The 18,889-nt window shown below is 37.1% G+C and overlaps 2 protein-coding genes across 2 annotated transcripts; both read right to left on the bottom strand.

Annotated features, from left to right (window-relative positions):
* Positions 1–755: 755 nt before the first annotated feature.
* On the bottom strand, positions 756–1,382 carry LOC131637973 (uncharacterized). Its single transcript, XM_058908538.1, has 2 exons — positions 1,205–1,382; positions 756–1,033 (listed from the first exon to the last, which is right to left on the bottom strand). Exons 1-2 carry the CDS (start codon positions 1,380–1,382, stop codon positions 756–758), a joined length of 456 nt encoding a protein of 151 aa, XP_058764521.1.
* Positions 1,383–1,493: 111 nt separating this feature from the next.
* On the bottom strand, positions 1,494–1,904 carry LOC131637972 (uncharacterized). The gene has a single exon (XM_058908537.1). The coding sequence runs from the start codon at positions 1,902–1,904 to the stop codon at positions 1,494–1,496; it is 411 nt and encodes a 136-aa protein (XP_058764520.1).
* Positions 1,905–18,889: the final 16,985 nt, after the last annotated feature.

The raw sequence follows: 18,889 nt of genomic DNA, 5'->3' as shown, positions 1-18,889 counted from the left end.
GCTTCATAATGTCGATGACTTGAGAAAAAATGAGCAACAGGTCAAGGCTAAAGAGGCCTTCGTGAAAGAGAGTTGGGACTTGGTGAAAACAGCCGACAAAGAAATCACCGGCTGGCAAGCTAAAATTGATGAAGCAACAGCACAACTGGCCCTTAAACAACAAAGGGCTAATGAGCTACACATTCAGATTGATGCCATGAATAAAGAGCTGGAGTCAATTGCTGAAGATGAAGAAAAGTTGGTTGACCAACTCATTAACCCCACTTAAGAAAAGATCAACAAAACTTCTCAGGATGCCGTAACCGTAGGTGAAGGAATTAACCAAGTCGAGCAAGAGATTAAGACACTCAAGGCCCAAACTGATGAACTTGAGTATAGGGTTGTGCATTGTAAAGGCGACTTTCAATCCTTCCAAAACAAATTCCGCCATTTTTAACTATTTCTGCAATTTTATAATTTTCTGTAATTGTAATTTTGGATAATGGCTCTCTTTTACCATTTTTAATATAATCTCTTTTTAGCATTGTGTGTGGATTGTATTAATTTTTTGTAACTTAGCTAGTCTCAAGCAAATTTTGTTTTCTCTAGCTTAAAATGTTCGACATTTATTCTGTCAAAATTTTAATTTCTTGAAGAACAGGTTTATACTTCTTTAAGTATTTTCCATTTATCTTCAAGATTCGTCTATCTGGTGCTAGCTCTTCGACTTCACAGGCGTTATTGGAAAATACACGCACTATCTTGAAACGTCCTTCCTATTTTGGGGACCATTTTCCCAAAACCCTATCATTCCTATCCATCGGCAAAATAACTTTCCAGACTAAGTCGTCGACAGCAAACGTTTTATCTTTTACCTTTTTGTTGTAGGCCCTAGAAACTCTTTCCTTTTGCCTTTGCAGCGAATCCAAGGCCCCCATTCTTTCTTCATCCAAGTCTACTAATTCATCTGCAATCATGTTCCAATAATCTTCAGATGGTATTTCATGTTGCCTTTGAATTCTAACTGCATGAACTTGAATTTTTACTGGCAGTACTGCATCATGGCCATAGGTTAGTCGAAATGGGGTTGTTTTAGTTGCTTCTTTTGGTGACGTTCGACATGCCCACAAAGCTTGATCTAACGTATTATGCCAATTTTTTGGTTTCTTACCTACTTGTTTCTTTATTAGGCTTATTATCACCTTGTTGGCTGCCTCTACTTAACCATTTGCCTGTGCATAATAAGGTGTCAACGTCAATAACTTAATTCCAACTTCCTTTGTGAAATCTTGCATCTTTCGACCAGTGAAAATTGTCCCCTGATCAGTAGTAATTGTTTCTGGAACTCCAAATCTACACATAATGTGATTTTGAATGAAATCTATGTCAGTCTCCTGATCCATATTTGTTAATGCTACGACTTCGACCCACTTTGTAAAATAATCAATGCCGACCAAAATATACTTTTGCTTCTTTGATGAAAATGGTCTTATTTCTCCAATCACATCTAATGCTCATCCTCTGAATGGCCATGGTTTTACAATCGTATGTAACTCGCTTACAGGCATATGCTGTATGCCTCCATGCAATTGGCATTCCTGACAACCTCTAGCAAATTCAATGCAATCTTTCAACATGGAAGGCCAATAAACCCCTGAATGCATTAACAACCATCTTATTTTCTTCTCAGCTTGATGTGCATCACATGTCCCACTATGTACATTCGACACAGACACTAATGCTTCACTCTCTCCCAGGTATTTAAGCAAAACTCCTTCGATTGTCTTTTTAAACAACTCATTTCCCATTAAAACATAGCGAAGAGCCCTATATTTGATCTTGCAATCTGTCAACCCCGTAGGATTACGTAGATAGTCGACTATTGGCTTTCGCCAATCATTCCCTCCCATATCATTAATAGTCATGATTTTGAAGTTTTCATTATCCACAGCTCCCAACTTTATGATCGACAAGTCTAAAGGTGATAACAATGTTGCACGTACCTTCTCTCTTACCTGAATCTCCTCTTCATTTTGATCCTTCAAAGCCTTTTACCCTGAGGCCTCTTGCGCCAAATCATTAGCTTCCTGATTCTCCTTTCGTGGTATGTGTTGAATATTCACTTGTTCGAACCTCTTTAGAAATCTAATAGTAATCACAAAGTACATAATTAAATTTTCTTTAACACACTTGTACTCTCTCGACACCTGTTTGATCACCAATTCTAAGTCTCCTATAATTTCGACATTCCTTGCCCCCAATTCCAGTAGAAGTTCAAGTCATGTAATCAAAAATTCGTATTCAGCTTCATTGTTTGTGCATACTCCCTCAATCATGTACTTGAACTCTGCTGGAATTCCAGTTGGAGAAATTATAACTCCTCCAATACCTGAATCGTTCTTATGACTGGAACTGTCGAAGTATAACTTCCATGGCACTATATCCACGTAGTTTTGAGCCATTTCGACCATTGAATGGTTGACAAGGAAATCAGCCACCACTTGCCCTTTTATCGCTTTTAAAGGCACATAAGTCAAAGAATATTCAGTCAATGCTAAAGCCCATTTACCAATTCGACTATGCAAGATTAGTTTGGACAACATGTGTTTAGTAATATCAAAATAAGAAGACACGTAAACATCAAGTGGCTTGATATATTGCTTTAATTTGATACAAGAGAAATACAGGCATAGACATAATTTTTCTATATCACTATACCTAGTTTCTGGACCATTAAGCATTTGACTAAGATAATATACAAGTCTTTCGACACCATTTTCATCTTCTTGGACTAACATACTACCTATAGTCGATTCCGAAGCTGAAATGTACAACCTCATTGGCTTATTTCTAACAAGAAGAGCCAAGATTGGGGGTTTCATTAGGTACTCCTTGATTTTGTCGAAAGCCTCATGATGCTCTTCTAGCCATTGAAAATCCGCATTCTTCAACTTCAAGAGTGGTGAAAAAACTTTTGTTTTACCACTTAGATTTGAAATAAATCTCCTTCTTATTTTCCCTAGTAGTGAGTGGAGCTCTTTCTTAGTCGACGGAGGCTTCACATCCATAATGGCTTTAGTTTTAGCCTGATTTACTTCAATACCCTTTTTATGCACTACAAAGCCAAAGAAGTCCTCTTCCTATACACAAAAAGCACATTTTACTGGATTCATTTTTAATCCATATTTTCGCATTCTTACAAAAGCTTTTCAAGATGTTCGACATGAGCAAGTTGACAATGCGATTTTATCACCACATCATCAATGTATATTTGCATGAAATCTTCAATAAAATCATGAAACATTGAATTCATTACCCTTTGATATGTTGCTCTGGCGTTTTTCAGGCTGAATGGCATGACAACCCACTCATATGTGCCTAAGGCTCCCAGACACCGAAATGTTGTTTTTGACACATCCTCCTCTGCAATGAAAATTTGATTATAAATTGAATAACCATCAAGCATGCTTTAATATTCAAAACCAGCAGCATAGTCGACCAACATTTCTGCCACAAACATTGCATACTTATCTTTAGGAGTGGCAGCATTTAAATTCCTAAAATCAATGCACACTCTTAAGGATCCATTCTTCTTAATTACTGGCACAATATTGGTCAACCAATCGACATACCTGGCAGTTTTGATAAACTTGCTCTTGAGGAGCCTTTCTATCTCTACCTTGATCTTCGACATTACATCAGGCGCAAAATGCCTAGGTGTCTACTTTACTGGATTTTTCCCAGCTTTTGTTGGCACTTTTAATTCCACCAAATCTCTTCTTAAACCACGTATCTCCTAAGCAAAAAAATCTCTAAATTATTTAAGTAAGGATACTACCTCAGTTTTTAGTCCTTTGACGGTGTTGGCGCTGATATATGTTGGTCTCTTTTCACAAACTTCACCCAAAATTATTTTCTCTAAAGGATCTTGTGGGTGCATTTTCTCTTTCGCCTTGGGATCCTTTTCGAACCCTAAGGGCTCATCGTCATATATGCATTCTAGACGCTACAAGTCGATGTTTCCTGCAATTATCCTTGACTTATCAGGAGGCTTTGGTTTTAAAGTCAAATTATCCTCTTCTTGTGAAACACAGGCTTCGACAACCTTTTTTTTCTCAGCCTCCAAGGCCATTTTTAACTTGTTTTCGGAAACGTATGCCGAAATCCTCTTTAGAGCTTTTAGCTCAGACATCATCGGGATCATTTTCCCAACCTGTCGGCTGGACTTCTTTATATGGATCCTCTAATCATTCAACGTCCCAGATGAAGCCATGAGTTTCATGTAATGTCAAAGAAACAAAGGCTTCACTTAGGTCAGAATAGACTTCTTCACCTGGCAAACATGGGGAAATGTTAGCCAATTTTCTTTCAAACTCTCTCTTCCTAACATTGTCCACGTCAGCTAAGAAATAACCTTGATCCGCTTCAATGTTTTCAATAACCCCATCTTCTCTCCAGATTATCAAACGTTAGTGTGCTGAAGATGGAACTGCACTCACACCATGAAGCCATTCTCTGCCTACCAACAGGTTATAGCTAGGTTTGGCATTGATCATTATAAATAATGTCGGCCTAGTGACTGATCCGACATTGATATCAACCATAATAACCCCCATGGTGCTTTTGGTCTTGCCCCCATAATCTGACAAAACCACATTGTTGGACCTTACATCTGTGTCATATTTTCCTATTTTCTTCAATATGTGGTGTGGAATTATATTCATAGTAGCACCACGATCCACCAATACTTTGTTAATAGTAACTCCCTCCATTTTGGATCTAATCAACAAAGGCTTCAGATGACTTCACATAGCCAAGGTAGGCCTCTCAAAAACTGCTTATTGATTATCCACAGAGCCATCATTCACAATAAAGTAACACTTTGGCTTATACAAAGCCATTTCTTCAGCGTCGGCATCTACCAATTCCTCTACCTCTATGATGCAGTTATATTCTTCTGGCAAGATTGACACCACATTGACTAAGATGTCCAAACTTGCTTCTGATTCCGACTTGAAATCATCAGTAACTTCATCAGAACGATTTCTGCCACTTGGTCGACACACGTACTCCCTAATCCTCTCCTTAGCAGCATTGTCAACCTTTACAACAACCTTTTTCCCAGAATTGGCCTCTTTTTCCATATTCTTTTCATATTTCTCCTTAGCAGCCTCTCTCTCGGCTTGCTTGCGACGTTTAAAACGTCTCCATTGAGTTCTGGTCGTAGGATTCTTTCCTAAATAATTTTCAGAAACATGAGTCTTCTTTTCAGACTTAAACTCATGTCTGTAGTTAACAGCCAAACCTCCTCTAGTGGTAGCAGCAACACCTTGAGGTACTTCCAACCTTCCTTGAGTCTTGATCCAAGTACCCCTAGGAGCACCAGCCGACGACACATAACTTCTTGGCCTTGACTGGGAGTTTCCCATGGTCCTTCTTGAGGTTCCCTCCTTTAGTGGATAACGCCTCTGGCCAGCCCACTTGCCCTCAATTTTTCCAAGTTGCAGCCTTTGAAAGTTTTCAGCAGCAACCTTATCAATGACAGCACCACACCTAGGGCATAGCCATACCTGCGAACCCTTATTCTTGCAGGGATACAAAAATTCCACCAAGTCCTCATCAAGCCTTGGGTAAACTTCAGCCAAGTCGGCGCCAGGGCTCTCACCTGTCTCTTCCACCATGTCAACATCATTATACTCCGTTATTTCGACCATGTTGATCTCAACTGGGTCAACAATCAAAGCTTCTTCCTGGTGAAGAGAATCCGCGTTGATCTTCATCTTGCAGCCAGTAAACTTCAGCCTTCCTTCTTGGATTGGTTTCTGAACAAGATCCTTGAAAAAGATAACAGTTAGATGTATTGTGACCCAAATAATTATGATACTTACAAAATCCCCTTTTTGTCATTGCTCTAAAGGTGGCATTTTGGTACCTTTTGGTACTACCATTTGACCATCTTTAACTAACACGTCAAAAATTTCTTCACACTTTTTGACATCAAAAGTATAAGTTTTTGAAGGAAATTTTGTGTTGTTCTCGACAGGATTTTCCCCTTGTGCAGGTAATAATGACCGACACTCATATGCAGATCCTGGCTTCATCTCAGCCATATCGACTTCGACTTCTGTCGGCGAGGCATAATCAGCCTCATGAATGGGATCTGTCGAATCATATTCTATGAAAGCTATCTTTTCTTTTTTTAGCCTTATTATGTTTAGTCTTTTCTAATCTTAGCCATTCGAGATGTCTAACTCTATCCGCTAATTATGACATACTCTTTATAAAAGTTGGATCTATTTTCTTCCAAAGGGAATAATCTAAACCCCTAGCAGCCATTTGAACAAGTTCGTGCTCTAGCACTTGCGTGTAACACCTAGCTTTTAATGACCGAAATCTATTTAAATAGTCATCAATGCTTTTAGAAAACCTCCTCTTAATGCCTGACAACTCTGCCAAACTAATCTAGGAATGTCATTCATAAAACTGCTCATGGAATTTCTTCTCCAATTTGGCCCATGAATCAATTGTATTAGGGGCCAATAAAGTGAACCATGTAAAGGCTGCCTTGGTCAAAGAAGAAGGAAAGTTTTTTACTCATAAATTTTCATTGTGAGCCAAATCCCCTGACTCAGTTAAATATCTAGCGATATGTTCTATTATCGATTCGCCAGATTCTCCCCTAAACTTAGTATATTTAGGCACCTTCATTCCTCTGGGTAATTCAGTCTGAAGAATAAATTCAGCTAACGGAGACACGTATAATGGCCTTTGTAGTGTAGTACTCATACCATTCCTGGCCATAATTCTCTCGACAATTATAGTCAGATTGTTTTTTATCGCCATATCTTCTTGTCGATATTGATCAACAATTTGATAAGCATTTTGTTGCCGACCAACTAATACCACTGGTTGGCGCCCCAACCCAACACCTTGGTTTTGTTGGGGTCTAGGATTCTGCTATTGATGTATTGTTTCCTCTTCTACCACATCTAACTCTGCCTGAGTCGATACATTTTGTCTATTCACCCGAGGCACCTGTCGAACAGGTATTTGAGGTGCCCCCAAGAAATTACACAAGCGAGTCAATTGGGTGACCACCTGCCTATTTGATTCAGCTAAATTCCTGCATTATAGGATTAAAAACAATACCCATTTGATTAGTTAACATATTAACTAACTCATGGTTACTATCATCTATTTGTTGCCTAAGCACCGCTATTGAAGTATTCGACAACGACACTGCTTTATTGTGAGTATTCCTGTTCTGAGAATTTTGTGCAGATCCCTTCAAAGAGAAACTTATATTCTGAGTATCATCTGCTACAAATGCTGCGTTTGACGTCGACTGATATCTTGGCATTACGGAATACGGAATTCCATAAAGAGGGTTGACAGTGCCAAAACGGGGTATGTTTGGCCTGAAAGGAATAGTTATCGTCAATGTTGACCCTGGGCTTCCCGGTGGAGGCAAAGGGATAGACGCCACCACTGCACCTGTAGTCGACGTCGTAGTGGCTGCATTTGTCAACGGAGGAAAAGTTGCAACCTATGAAACTATTGGATCGGTAGTAGATAAAGTTCCTTGTGGTATCTCATCCACATTAAAACCTGACATTCTTGAATTTATTCGTGGTCTACTATACTGTTTCCCACTTCTAACTTTCATCAACTCACATCAGCACATGTCCCACTGGGCGTGCCATTTTGTTTACTGTGAAAATTGTAAACAACCGCTAGTCCTCCCTAAGCCTTCAAACTAAGGGTTACTTGCAGAATCCACTAGTAAATTCTAAGACACGTGCAAATGTAACTAAGGTGAAGCTTGCTTAATTCGACAAAAGCTTGACTCCAAGAGAAACGATTCCCTTCCAAGATTTTAAGTAAGCCAAGTTTTCCATAAAAGATAAACTAAAGGTAACTCGTGACCGATAGAACGTTATAACATTCAGAAAAGATACACTACGAATGCATCTATGGAAATTGCATTGAAGTAAAAATGGTGATTCACGTACATTAGCACTCTTGAAACTCTTATTTCCTCGCGTTGGGATTATGAAGTTTTTTCAAGTGATTTTAATAAAAGTGAACACCAGGAACCCTTAGTGGGATCTACTATTTATAATACAATAAAATAATTGCCTACAAGTTACATAACTGCTCAGAAACTGCCTGTAAGCCAAATAACTCGCTGCACCATCCTACACAACTACCCGCCATGTCTCTGGCGCTTATTTTAAGAGCCAAATCCTAGCTAACCGCTGGAGTTTGAATTTCAAATTAGCTCTCTTGAATCTTTCTTTCGACGCTAACCCTTAGCACAACCTCCATCACAAAATATTATAAGTCCCAACCTTCTTCATGGTCGACAAAACTGAAGTCGACACTCTATCCAAGTTATGTTGACTCCCTCCCATTGACAACTTGATCCCATGATTTCTTTGTCACTCTTCTAAGCTCCCTTGCAGAGCCAATTTGTGGGATCTAACCCCTTGATTTGTGAGCTTTTCCTTTAATTGCACTATCAACATACCTCACTAGATTTTTCCCTTAACAGGTGCATCATAAGGTATGATGCCCGTAGGCTTCATTGGGATTTTAGCTTGCAGACTTAATTGGGCTTTTAGTTTGTAACCCACACAAGTGGTTCTATAAATAGAACCCTTTTGCTGAAGCATTTGACTTTATGAAAATTCGGTCTAAGAAATCCTAGGCGTATTTTCTTCTCTCTCACTCAAAGCCTTCATTCATATCAACAAGCAATGAGTAGAGGCGTTGTTCTTCATCAACGCTTGTGATCACTCCTTCGGTTCAGCATCAAAGGTTTCAATCGCCACAAGAGGTAACTGTTTCTATCACTGATCAAGCCCATTCATTAGGATCACTAAAGTAAAATTTTAATTTCCGCTGCTTATTATATCGCAATTTTCCTTCAGAAAGGATATGGGAAAATGTCAAATCATGAAAATCCTTGAAAATAGTTTATATTCATATGTGGTACATTTTAGTTTATCAAGACTTTTTACTTTGATTCTTAACTTTAGTTTTAATCCATATATGAAATTTTATTCATTACCAATAAGTTTTTTAATGCATAAACATGGATAATCTATTAGCTTATTCACCGATCGAGAATGGTACTCGACCTACCAAAAAGATGGGTAGACGTGGCACACAAATTAAATAATTGTGTTTAAGTGAGAATGGTGTAAAGACACTAGTTAATTTTGATCTGAGGACCAAAGTATCTTTAGGGGTAAATAGAAAAATGATCAAGAGTCATTGATAAATGTCAATTTGTAGTGCTTTTGTATATATAGTTTTGTGGCACTTATCGTGTTTTTGTGTAAATTCCGTTGAATAATCCCCCATTTAGTGTGTAAATACGTTTAGTTTGTTTATATTCGTGTTTTGATTCATTTGTATACCTTTTCATAGGTTTCTATTCATTTTTAGGTATTGATGCGTATTTGGAGCATGAGCAATAAAGTGACGAAGACACGGCTTCAAACGCACAATTTTGAGCAACGAAATCAACTCATTAATGAATAAGACTCACAATAAAAGAATAAAAAATAATCAATTTGGTTGATATTTTGTCATTTTTAGATAGAAAATTGAATAAGCTTTCCAACGCTTCGAACCTGACGCAAATCGGAGTTACGACTCTCAAGTTATGGCCAAAACAATGATGTTGCTACTGGTGTCGTTCGCCCGGCGAATCTGGCAGGACAGAAATGCGTTAAAATGGACAAAAACACATTTTTTTAGGTCATGGTTTTGGTATATTTGTTCCCAACTCCATCAACCTTCATTTTTTGGTAGAGGGAGGTGTCATACCCTAATTTTACCCCCCCCCCTAAGATGTCATACCTTCAAGCTTTTCTTCAGATCAAAACAGATACTCAGAACAGTCACTTGTTCATCTGGTGCTTAATCAAGGATGTTCAGAAACAAAAAGCTCAGGCAAAGGATCAATCAATGGAAGGATTAGTATCTAATACAATCATAGGACTCAAAAGCTTCATTTTATTCACCTATGATTGATTAGACACTCAATCATCTGGGCCCAAGGTTGCTTAGTTCACCAATCTAAGGTTTTGAGCCCATCAAGGACTAAAATCAGGGACTACATTTGGGAAACCCTAGGAAGCCCCAGGGCATCACTTAAAGGCTTCAATCATCTTCAAATAATCCATATGACAATATCCATTAGGCATTACACTTCAATTCAAGATCTACAGTCATCAATTTCATCTGGTCGACAATTAGGGTTTTTGACCTAATTCACCAAGATAGTTGATTTTTAATCAGGACATGGATCCAAAACTCAAAACATGACTCAAGAATCTCTTTACCTCAATATCATCCATTCACATCATTCATTTGAGGAGGAGAGTTTGATTCATCACAAAAGTCCAAGATTTCACTTCATCTGGAGAAAGTAAACTGTACATGACCACCTTTGACTTTTAGGGTTTTGAGTCAAGACATGACTTTTAAGGATCAATATCATCAATATATGATTATTGAAGTCATTTAACCAAAGAAAATCAATCAAAAATCAAAAATTCAAAGATTGACTTTTCATACTTAGAAATTTTTCTAAGTGTTTAAAGGTCTTTTTTTCAAAACTTTGGAAGAGAATATCTCAAAATTTCAAGTACAAACTGAAAAAAACTTACAACATCAAAGTTGTAGATTTTGATCCAATAAACAACTTTGTCACATATGATTTTTTGACTAGAAATCAACCATTGAAGAGATATGAAGCTTCAAAGTTGCTGCCTTCACTAAACTAGCAAGGAAACCCTAGTTTTCTTCAAACTTTATGGGACTTTTTCATTAATTTCCCTAAGGATTTTGGGCAAAAACCAAACTAATGAATTGAAGTATATGTTAAGGGCTTTCCAAATTGTGTTCAACCTTCTCCAAATTCATTTTGAGCTAGGAGTTATGCTTGTTCAAAGATAGGCTCATGGAGTGAAGTTTCAATGCATAACCAATTTTGGTTTTGGTCATTTTCGTGCAAGGACCTATATTAAATGGTGCATATACACTTCAAATATATCATAAGATATTGGAGAGAATCATTTGATTCATTTGCATCAAGATTCCAAAACATCCAAAAATCAAAGCCATGTGATTAAGTAATCATTACATTTAGGAATTTATGACAAATGGTGAATCATCAAGGAATCTTCTTCTAGGCCAATTAGAACTCTCCTCTGCATCAGAATTGTCCCCTAGGATCATACAAGATCAATGGTTGGGGGAGCTAGCTCGAAAATGCATCATTGCATATGTGATATTTTTAAACTTTCTTCATGGCTAAGAAACTAAGTTAACCTCATTAAGCAAGCTTACTATCACCAATTGCTCTGAGCCTTTTGCCTATAAATACAAGTGCATACCTCAGTAATCAAACACACTAAAGCAACAAAATTCTTGCTTTCTCTCTTCTCTCTTCATACTTAGGTTTTTCAAAGGTTCTTTGGCAAGAAGACTTGGATTCTTCAAACCAAATCTCTTCCTTTGAAAGTAAGTATTCATACACATCAAAGGAGGTATTTAGAGGTGATCCAAGCATCTGGAACAGCTTTGTACGTGGAGAATCATCATCTTCACCTCTCACTTGGAGCCATATCAGTTGGGGTCGAGCAAGGAGTTCTGGAGAGTTTCAGCCCAAGCTAAGCATCTCAACACCTTCCTATGGGATCACTGAAGCTATCTGGATCATTAAAACAACTCTGTAGCACACTTTGATCAGAGCTCAATCTCCATTTTTGAGGTAAGTTTTATGAACTTCAAACTCCATAATTCACGCATGATAAATTAGAAATGAAGTTACCAGTCGGTTTCTGCACCTTTAAGGATCATTAACCCTCAATCAATTGCATCATATCATGCATATAGAGTATTTCATGTTAAATTTCAGTTTTAGGGTTCTTAGTGTTCATGCTTGCGAATTTTAAGTTACACTTAGAATAAATGAAATTAAAGGATACCATCATGATCCTGGTTCAAAAATAAGCGAAATTCATCTTTACGTCTTTGGATTTGGTTGAGAATTGAGGGAGATAGGATTTCCAGAAATTGAAATCGTGAGGTTGAAGATGAAGATGCTTTGCGCGCGTTTTTTTTTGAATTTCAGAGGCAAGTTTAAAATATAATCACATGGAAGCGTGTTTTGAACGACTAAATCGTTCAGCTCACTTGGTTACATGCGCCTCTCACTCTCTCTTGCCTATGGTCTGGGGTTCGAACCCCGCCTCAGACCTTTTGTTTTGCTTGTTTTATTTTTAGTTCATTTATGCACTTGTTTTCAAATAAAGTAAACTGATGGTGTTTGTCTAACAAGCTGTGCGCGTAGCTCAGATGGTGAGAGTTTTGGGTAGTGACTTGGAGGGCGTGAGTTCAAGCCCTTTAGGTGACAAAACCTTTTTTTTACCACTTTTCCACTTCAATTTCTTTACAACTTTAACTAATTATTTCACCTATTAAATTAAAGCATTTTTGCTCCATTTTTCACACACTTCTCATTTTATATATCTATTTTGAGGATATACCAAAAAATCATAAAAATATATTATTTTTAGTATATTTTAATTAGGTTAAAAATCACATATTTTAAGTATGTTTTAATACCTTAAAAAATATAATTTTCATTTGATTTTCAAAACCAAATCTCTTGTAAATATTTTTTTGTGATAAAACCCTAATCATTTAGGTCTTAATCAAGATTAGACTTTGTCATTATCTTAATTAAGTTGACTGTTGTCAAGAATTTAAACTATTTTCATATCTCTGATTAATCGGACGATTGAGTTTTTTTAGACGACAAAATCTTGTATCATTGCAAATCATTTTCAACTGTTTCTTTTAAAAACAGTAAATAAATATATGGGCCTCTAATAGAGTGTAAGACCCAACACCTTTTTCTTTTCATAGTTTGTTTTCAAAAACTGTATTTACAAAATCTTCTCATCTGTTTCCAAAACATTCTTCTGGTATTTGAAGGGCATTATGTCATACCCTAATTTTTGACCCCCCTGAGATGACATATCTTCAGGATTTTCATCAAGTCAAAGCAAGTACCCAGAGCAGTCTGACATTCAATCGAGGGTGTTCAAAGGCAAGAAAACTCAGGCAAAGGATCAATCAATAGGAGGATTAGTCTCTAACACAATCATGAGACTCAAGAGCTTCATTATTTCACCTATGATTGATTAGACACCCAGTCATCTAAGTACAAAATTACTCGGATCAACAGACCAGGGTTTGGAGCCTTATCAAGGACTAAAATCTGGGATCACCTCTGGGAAACCCTAAAAAGCCCTAGGGGACCATTCAAAGACATCAATCATCTTCAAATAACTCATATGACAAGATACACTGGACATTACCCCTCTATTCAAAGTCTACAGTCATCATTGTCCTCTGGTCGACAATTAGGGTTTTTGACCTAATTCCCCAAGATAGTTGACTTTTAATCAGGGCATGGATCTAAAACTCAAGACATGATCCAAGAGTCTCTATTACCTTAATATAATCCCTTTACATCATTAATTTGAGGAGAAGATCTTGTTTCTACACAAAAGTCCAAAATCTCACCTTATTTGGAAAAAGTCAACTGTATAGGATCACCATTGACTTTTGAGATTTTTGGTCAAACCATAACTTACAAGGATCAATATCATCAATATATGGATATTAAAGTCATTTGACCAAAGAAATTCAAAGAAATTCATCAAGGAGCAAAAAGTCGGGAATTAGGGTTTTTTAAGGCATGGTGAGAACTCAAAATTTCACCTACACAACTAAAAAAACTTCCAACATGAAAGTTGTAGATCTTGCAAAATAAAACAACATCTTACAAAGGAACTTTTTTCAAAAGATCAATCATTTAAGAGTTTTGGAAATTTTGGAGTTTTAGGTCATAAACACTTAGAAATTTTTCTAAGTGTTTTAACCTAGTTTTCTTCCAACTTTGGTCTCATTTTTCACAAATTTGCCAAAGGATTTTGAAGAAACTCCAAACTAATGATTTAAAGTAGATGTTTAGGGCTTTCCAAATTGTGTTCAACCTTCTCCAAATTCATTTTGAGCTAAGAGTTATGCTTGTTCAAAGTTGGCCTCATGAAGTGAAATTATAGGTCATGCATCATTTTGGAACTTTGAAATTTTGTGCACATGACCTCAAATATGGATGCTACACGACCCATAACACATCTGAAAACATGCCATGCATTCATTTTTACCATGCCATGATAATTGAAGAAGATTCTAAAAACAAGAACATATGATTATGTAATGATTACATTTAGGAATTTATGGCAAATTGATGATTCATCAAAGGAATCTTCTCCCAACCAATTGGAGCTCATTTCTGCAGCAAATTTGTCCCCTAAGATCAAGCAAAACCGATGGCTAGGGAGTGGTATCAAAGAGCTCATCATTGCACTTGGGATATTCTTTGAATTTCTTCATGGCTAAGAAACCAAAGTGACTTCATTAAGCAAGCTTACTATCTCCAATTGCTCAGCATCATTTGCCTATAAATAGAGGCCTCTTTCTCATTCAGAAAACACACCAAAGCAACAGAATTCTTGCTTTCTCTTTTCTTTCTTCATACTTAGTTTTTTCAAAGGTCCTTTGGCAAGAAGACTCGGATTCTTCAAACCAAAGCTCTCTCTTTGAAAATAAGTATTCAAACACATTGAGGGAGACATTTAGAGGTGATCCAAACCTCTGGAACACTTCTGGGCGTGGAGAATCATCATCTTCACCTCTCATTTGGAGCACTTGCAGTTGGAGGACCACAGAACAATTCAGGAGGTTCCAAGCAAGGTTAGGCATCCAGGCACGTTCCTCAGATCATAGTGAAGCTGTTCAGATGGCTGCAGCTCATCTGTAACTCCAGATTCATCATCCTCCATGTTCACTTGAAGCTCAAATCGAAGGAGTCGAGTAGAGCAATTCAGAAGGTTTGAGGACACAACAAGCATCCAGTTAGCATCACTGAGTCCCAAGGAAGCTTTTGGGATCATTCATACAAGCCCAATTGCTCTCTATCATCCTCACGACCTCCATTTTCAGAGGTAAGTTTCTGAACTCCACCTCTTTAATTTAAGAACTCTTTGTGATAAAGCTCGATTCTATCTTGTTCAGCATCATCAGAGGATTGAAAACCCTCTATCATCATTCATTTATTCATCTTGTGCATCATTTAATTTTAAATTTAGGGTTTATGTGTTCTTCGTGTTCATACTGAAATTCTTTAAGTACACTTAGAATAAATAAATTCTGAGATCATGATCATGTTCCTCGTTTGAAAACGAGCAAGTTTGATGTTTGAATCATTTAAAATGGTTGAGAGATAAGAGAGCTCAGATGGAGGAGCTAGAGGTTGAAGATGCAATGGTGGTGGCGCCATTTTTTTGAATTCTTAGGTTTAAGTTTAAAATAAATTTAGTGGTAGTTGTGTTATTTACGAATTCATCGTAATGGCTCAATGGTTACAGCGCGCGCCCTTAGTCTCCTCATGCCTCAAGTCTGGGGTTCTTATCCCCCTCGCCCCAAACTTTTTGATTCTTTTATTTTTCAATGATTTACCACTTGTTTTAAAACATAACCAAATGGGTGTGTGTCATTGTCACTAAGCGCGCGTTGGCTCAGTGGTGTTGTTTTGGGCTGGTAACATAAAGGGTGTGGGTTCAAACCTGGTTGGTGACAAAACCCTATTTTTTACCACTTTTTCCCATTTGATTTCTTCACAACTTCAACCAATTATTTAACCTATCAAATTAATTTATTTTCACTTCATTTTTCACACACTTGTTATTTAATATATCTATTTTGTGAATAATCAAAAAAAAAATCATAAAAATATTATTTATTTCATATATTTATTAGGTTTAAAATAGTATGTTTTTAAGTGTTTTCTTAAATACTTTAAATGCATATATTCATTTTGTTTTAACCTAATTACTTTGTGAATAAGTTTATAATAAAACCCTAATTATTTAGGTCTTAATTAGGCATAGATCTTTTTTCTTTACCTCAATTAAGTTGACTTTCTGTCAATTTTCAAAACTGTTTTCAATCTCCAAATAAATCGAATAATTAAGGTTTTCAAACAACAAAACCTTATATTATTTCAAATCATTTTCAAAACTAATTTTACACCAGTACTATAAAGTACTGGGCCTCTAATAGAGTGTAAGTCCCAAACACCTTCTCTTCTTAGCTTGTTTTCAAAACTGTATTTTCAAAATCTTCTTTCTGTTTTCAAAAACATTCTTTTGGTATTTGAAGGGCATTATTCCCGGTGAAACTCTTCAGATACCTATGTGACCTTTGTCCATCTTCACTTCTTCTGTTTTCAAAAACCATTAACTGTTTATCATATATATATTCAACTGTTATCCACCAATTACTGTTGAGGCTCTGTACATACTTCTTCAAAGGCCTCCACTCCATCCAGGTTAGGCTTTACAAGCTTTCAATTTACAGTCTTTATTTAAATTACTGTCAAATATAAATTGTGCATATATATTAGTTTAGAACTACGTTTGAGTATAAACCTTAGGACAGTTAAACTATATATATATATATATATATATATATATATATATATATATATATATATATATATATATATATATATTATAGGAATATGGCCTAGGATTGAGAATGTCTTCCCGGTGAAGGCTCTTTCCTAATTAGAGATCTGTAGTTCAAACCCCCAAGATGAATTATTCCCGGTGAAACATCTTGGCAAAAACCTTAGAATCCAAAAATATAGGACACATCCACCCAAAGAGGAATTATTCCCGGTGAAACCTCTTACCCATTTGCTTAGAGCCAAAATAAGTTCAAAACTACATAGCTTTCTCTTGTGCTATAACAAGGACCCTCGATTAGCCTCCTCTTGGGCTTTGTACAAGGACCCACAGGCTTCTTAAAAGCATTTCCAGCTTCCTCTTGAGCTTGTATACAAGGACCCATCAGGTTTCTTATAAACATAGGAACAGGTCTTTAGTCACCTTTTAGCCTACCCTGGTGAGTTTTCTTCCAATTTAAACCAGACTTTTAACAAGCCAAGTTTGTCTCAATTTTGCATTGAGTACACCTTTTGGAATGAGAGACATGGACAGTCTCTGTCACCCTTATCTTCATCAATCTTCCTTAGCAGAGTCTAGGATCCATATTTGCTTATCCTCAGCATGAGTCAGCCTTCATCTGGGGCTTTAAACAAGAAGTCTCCACTAGATAATCTTTCCACCATTCACCAAAAGAGCAAAAAACCCCTGGAAAGGGTTAGCCTCCAAACATTCCTTCATTTTAACAAAAACCCCTGGAAAGGGTTAGCCTCCAAAGTCAAAAAAAGAGTCACAACCCCTGGAAAGGGTTAGCCTCCAAAGTTAAAAAAAGAGCAAAAAAACCCCTGGAAAGGGTTAGCCTCCAAACATTCCTTCATTTTAACAAAAACCCCTGGAAAGGGTGAGCCTCCAAAGTCAAAAAAAGAGTCACAACCCCTGGAAAGGGTCAGCCAAAAAAAAAACATGATAAAGTCAGTCTTTTAATAGACAATTTCTCCAGCTGAGTCAAAACCCCTGGAAAGGGTTAGCCTCCAAAATCAGTCTTTCAAAAAAATCAAAGATTCATTCTCTTAGGAGATAATCTCCCCAAATAGAGTCTCCCTAAGTAGAGTCAGCCTCAATTCTGGGCTTCGCACAGAACACCAAAAACTCCTTAGTTTAAATACTCCCCAGTAGAGTTATCATTTCAATAAATCATTAATCAATAAAAAAGCCTCAAGCTTGGGCCTCATTCAAGCCAGCTAAAGTCAAATCTTTTATACAGTAGATAGACATAGCTTATCTCTATAGAGAGATATTTTTACAACTCTACCACATTCAAACAAACAAACATTTCAACTTTCAATTTCATTCAAAGTCTCCCATTTAGGACTCTGAAAGACATGCTCTGGCACATCCCCAGACTTGTACACTTTCCCTAATTTGGATGAGCATCTTTCTTTCATTTTAGAGGCACGATGGCTGTCATACTTGATCAACCAAGTAGACTCCCCTCTTAATGAAACATCATTTTTTTAGCTTTTCTGTCACTTTTAAATGTTTGTGGTAGAATAGTACAAATACCTCTCTGTAAAGATGATTTCATGTCTCTTTACTGTAAACAGAGATTTAATTCAAAGCTTCAACCTTGAGCTTCAAGCAAGGCACCAAAAATAAGTAATTTCCCTAGTTAGTTCCCCGAACTACATTAAGCTCTGACTTCCACTAGGGATATGTAGGCATGAGGTTCATAAGGAATCTCAGCGAGCTAATAAAATACCAAAAATAGTCAGTCTGTCTATCTGTCTGTCTTTCTTTAATCAATTCAATTCTCTCTCCTAACACAAAGGAGAAACATTCCCAATCATTAGCAGCAAACACAATCACAATGACACAGAGAAGGTTCCTGTAGAGTACTACAGATATGTAGGGTGTTTAAACACTTCCCTATGTATAACCGACCTCCCGGACTCCAGAATTTCTAGTCTAGGTGAAATCCCCACACTTAGAAAACTCCTAGGGTTTAGTTGAGATCTTTTTTCCCCTTTCCAACTCGTAGGACCAATAAGAAAGTTCGTGTGATATCGTAGGAAGAACTGAAACAAAATTCATCCCACCACGGGCGCATTCTCCTTCCAAATTTCGCGTGAAGGGTTTAGCGTGCCGTCCTCCCAAGTGAAACAGGGAGGTAAAGAAAACGACCACCACAGAAAAATGGCGACTCTGCTGGGGATATAAGTGTTAAAAACCTTGGTTTTTCATCCAAACCAATGGTTGACCTGTTGCTGGTCCAGCCCCAATGAGGAATTAGGGATGCCAAATTCCCCCTC

Source organism: Vicia villosa, unplaced genomic scaffold, assembly GCF_029867415.1.
Source record: "Vicia villosa cultivar HV-30 ecotype Madison, WI unplaced genomic scaffold, Vvil1.0 ctg.002123F_1_1, whole genome shotgun sequence".
Taxonomy (NCBI): Eukaryota; Viridiplantae; Streptophyta; class Magnoliopsida; order Fabales; family Fabaceae; genus Vicia; species Vicia villosa.
Note: the sequence above shows the minus strand (reverse complement) of the source record. Positions and strands in the feature narration are given on the sequence as shown.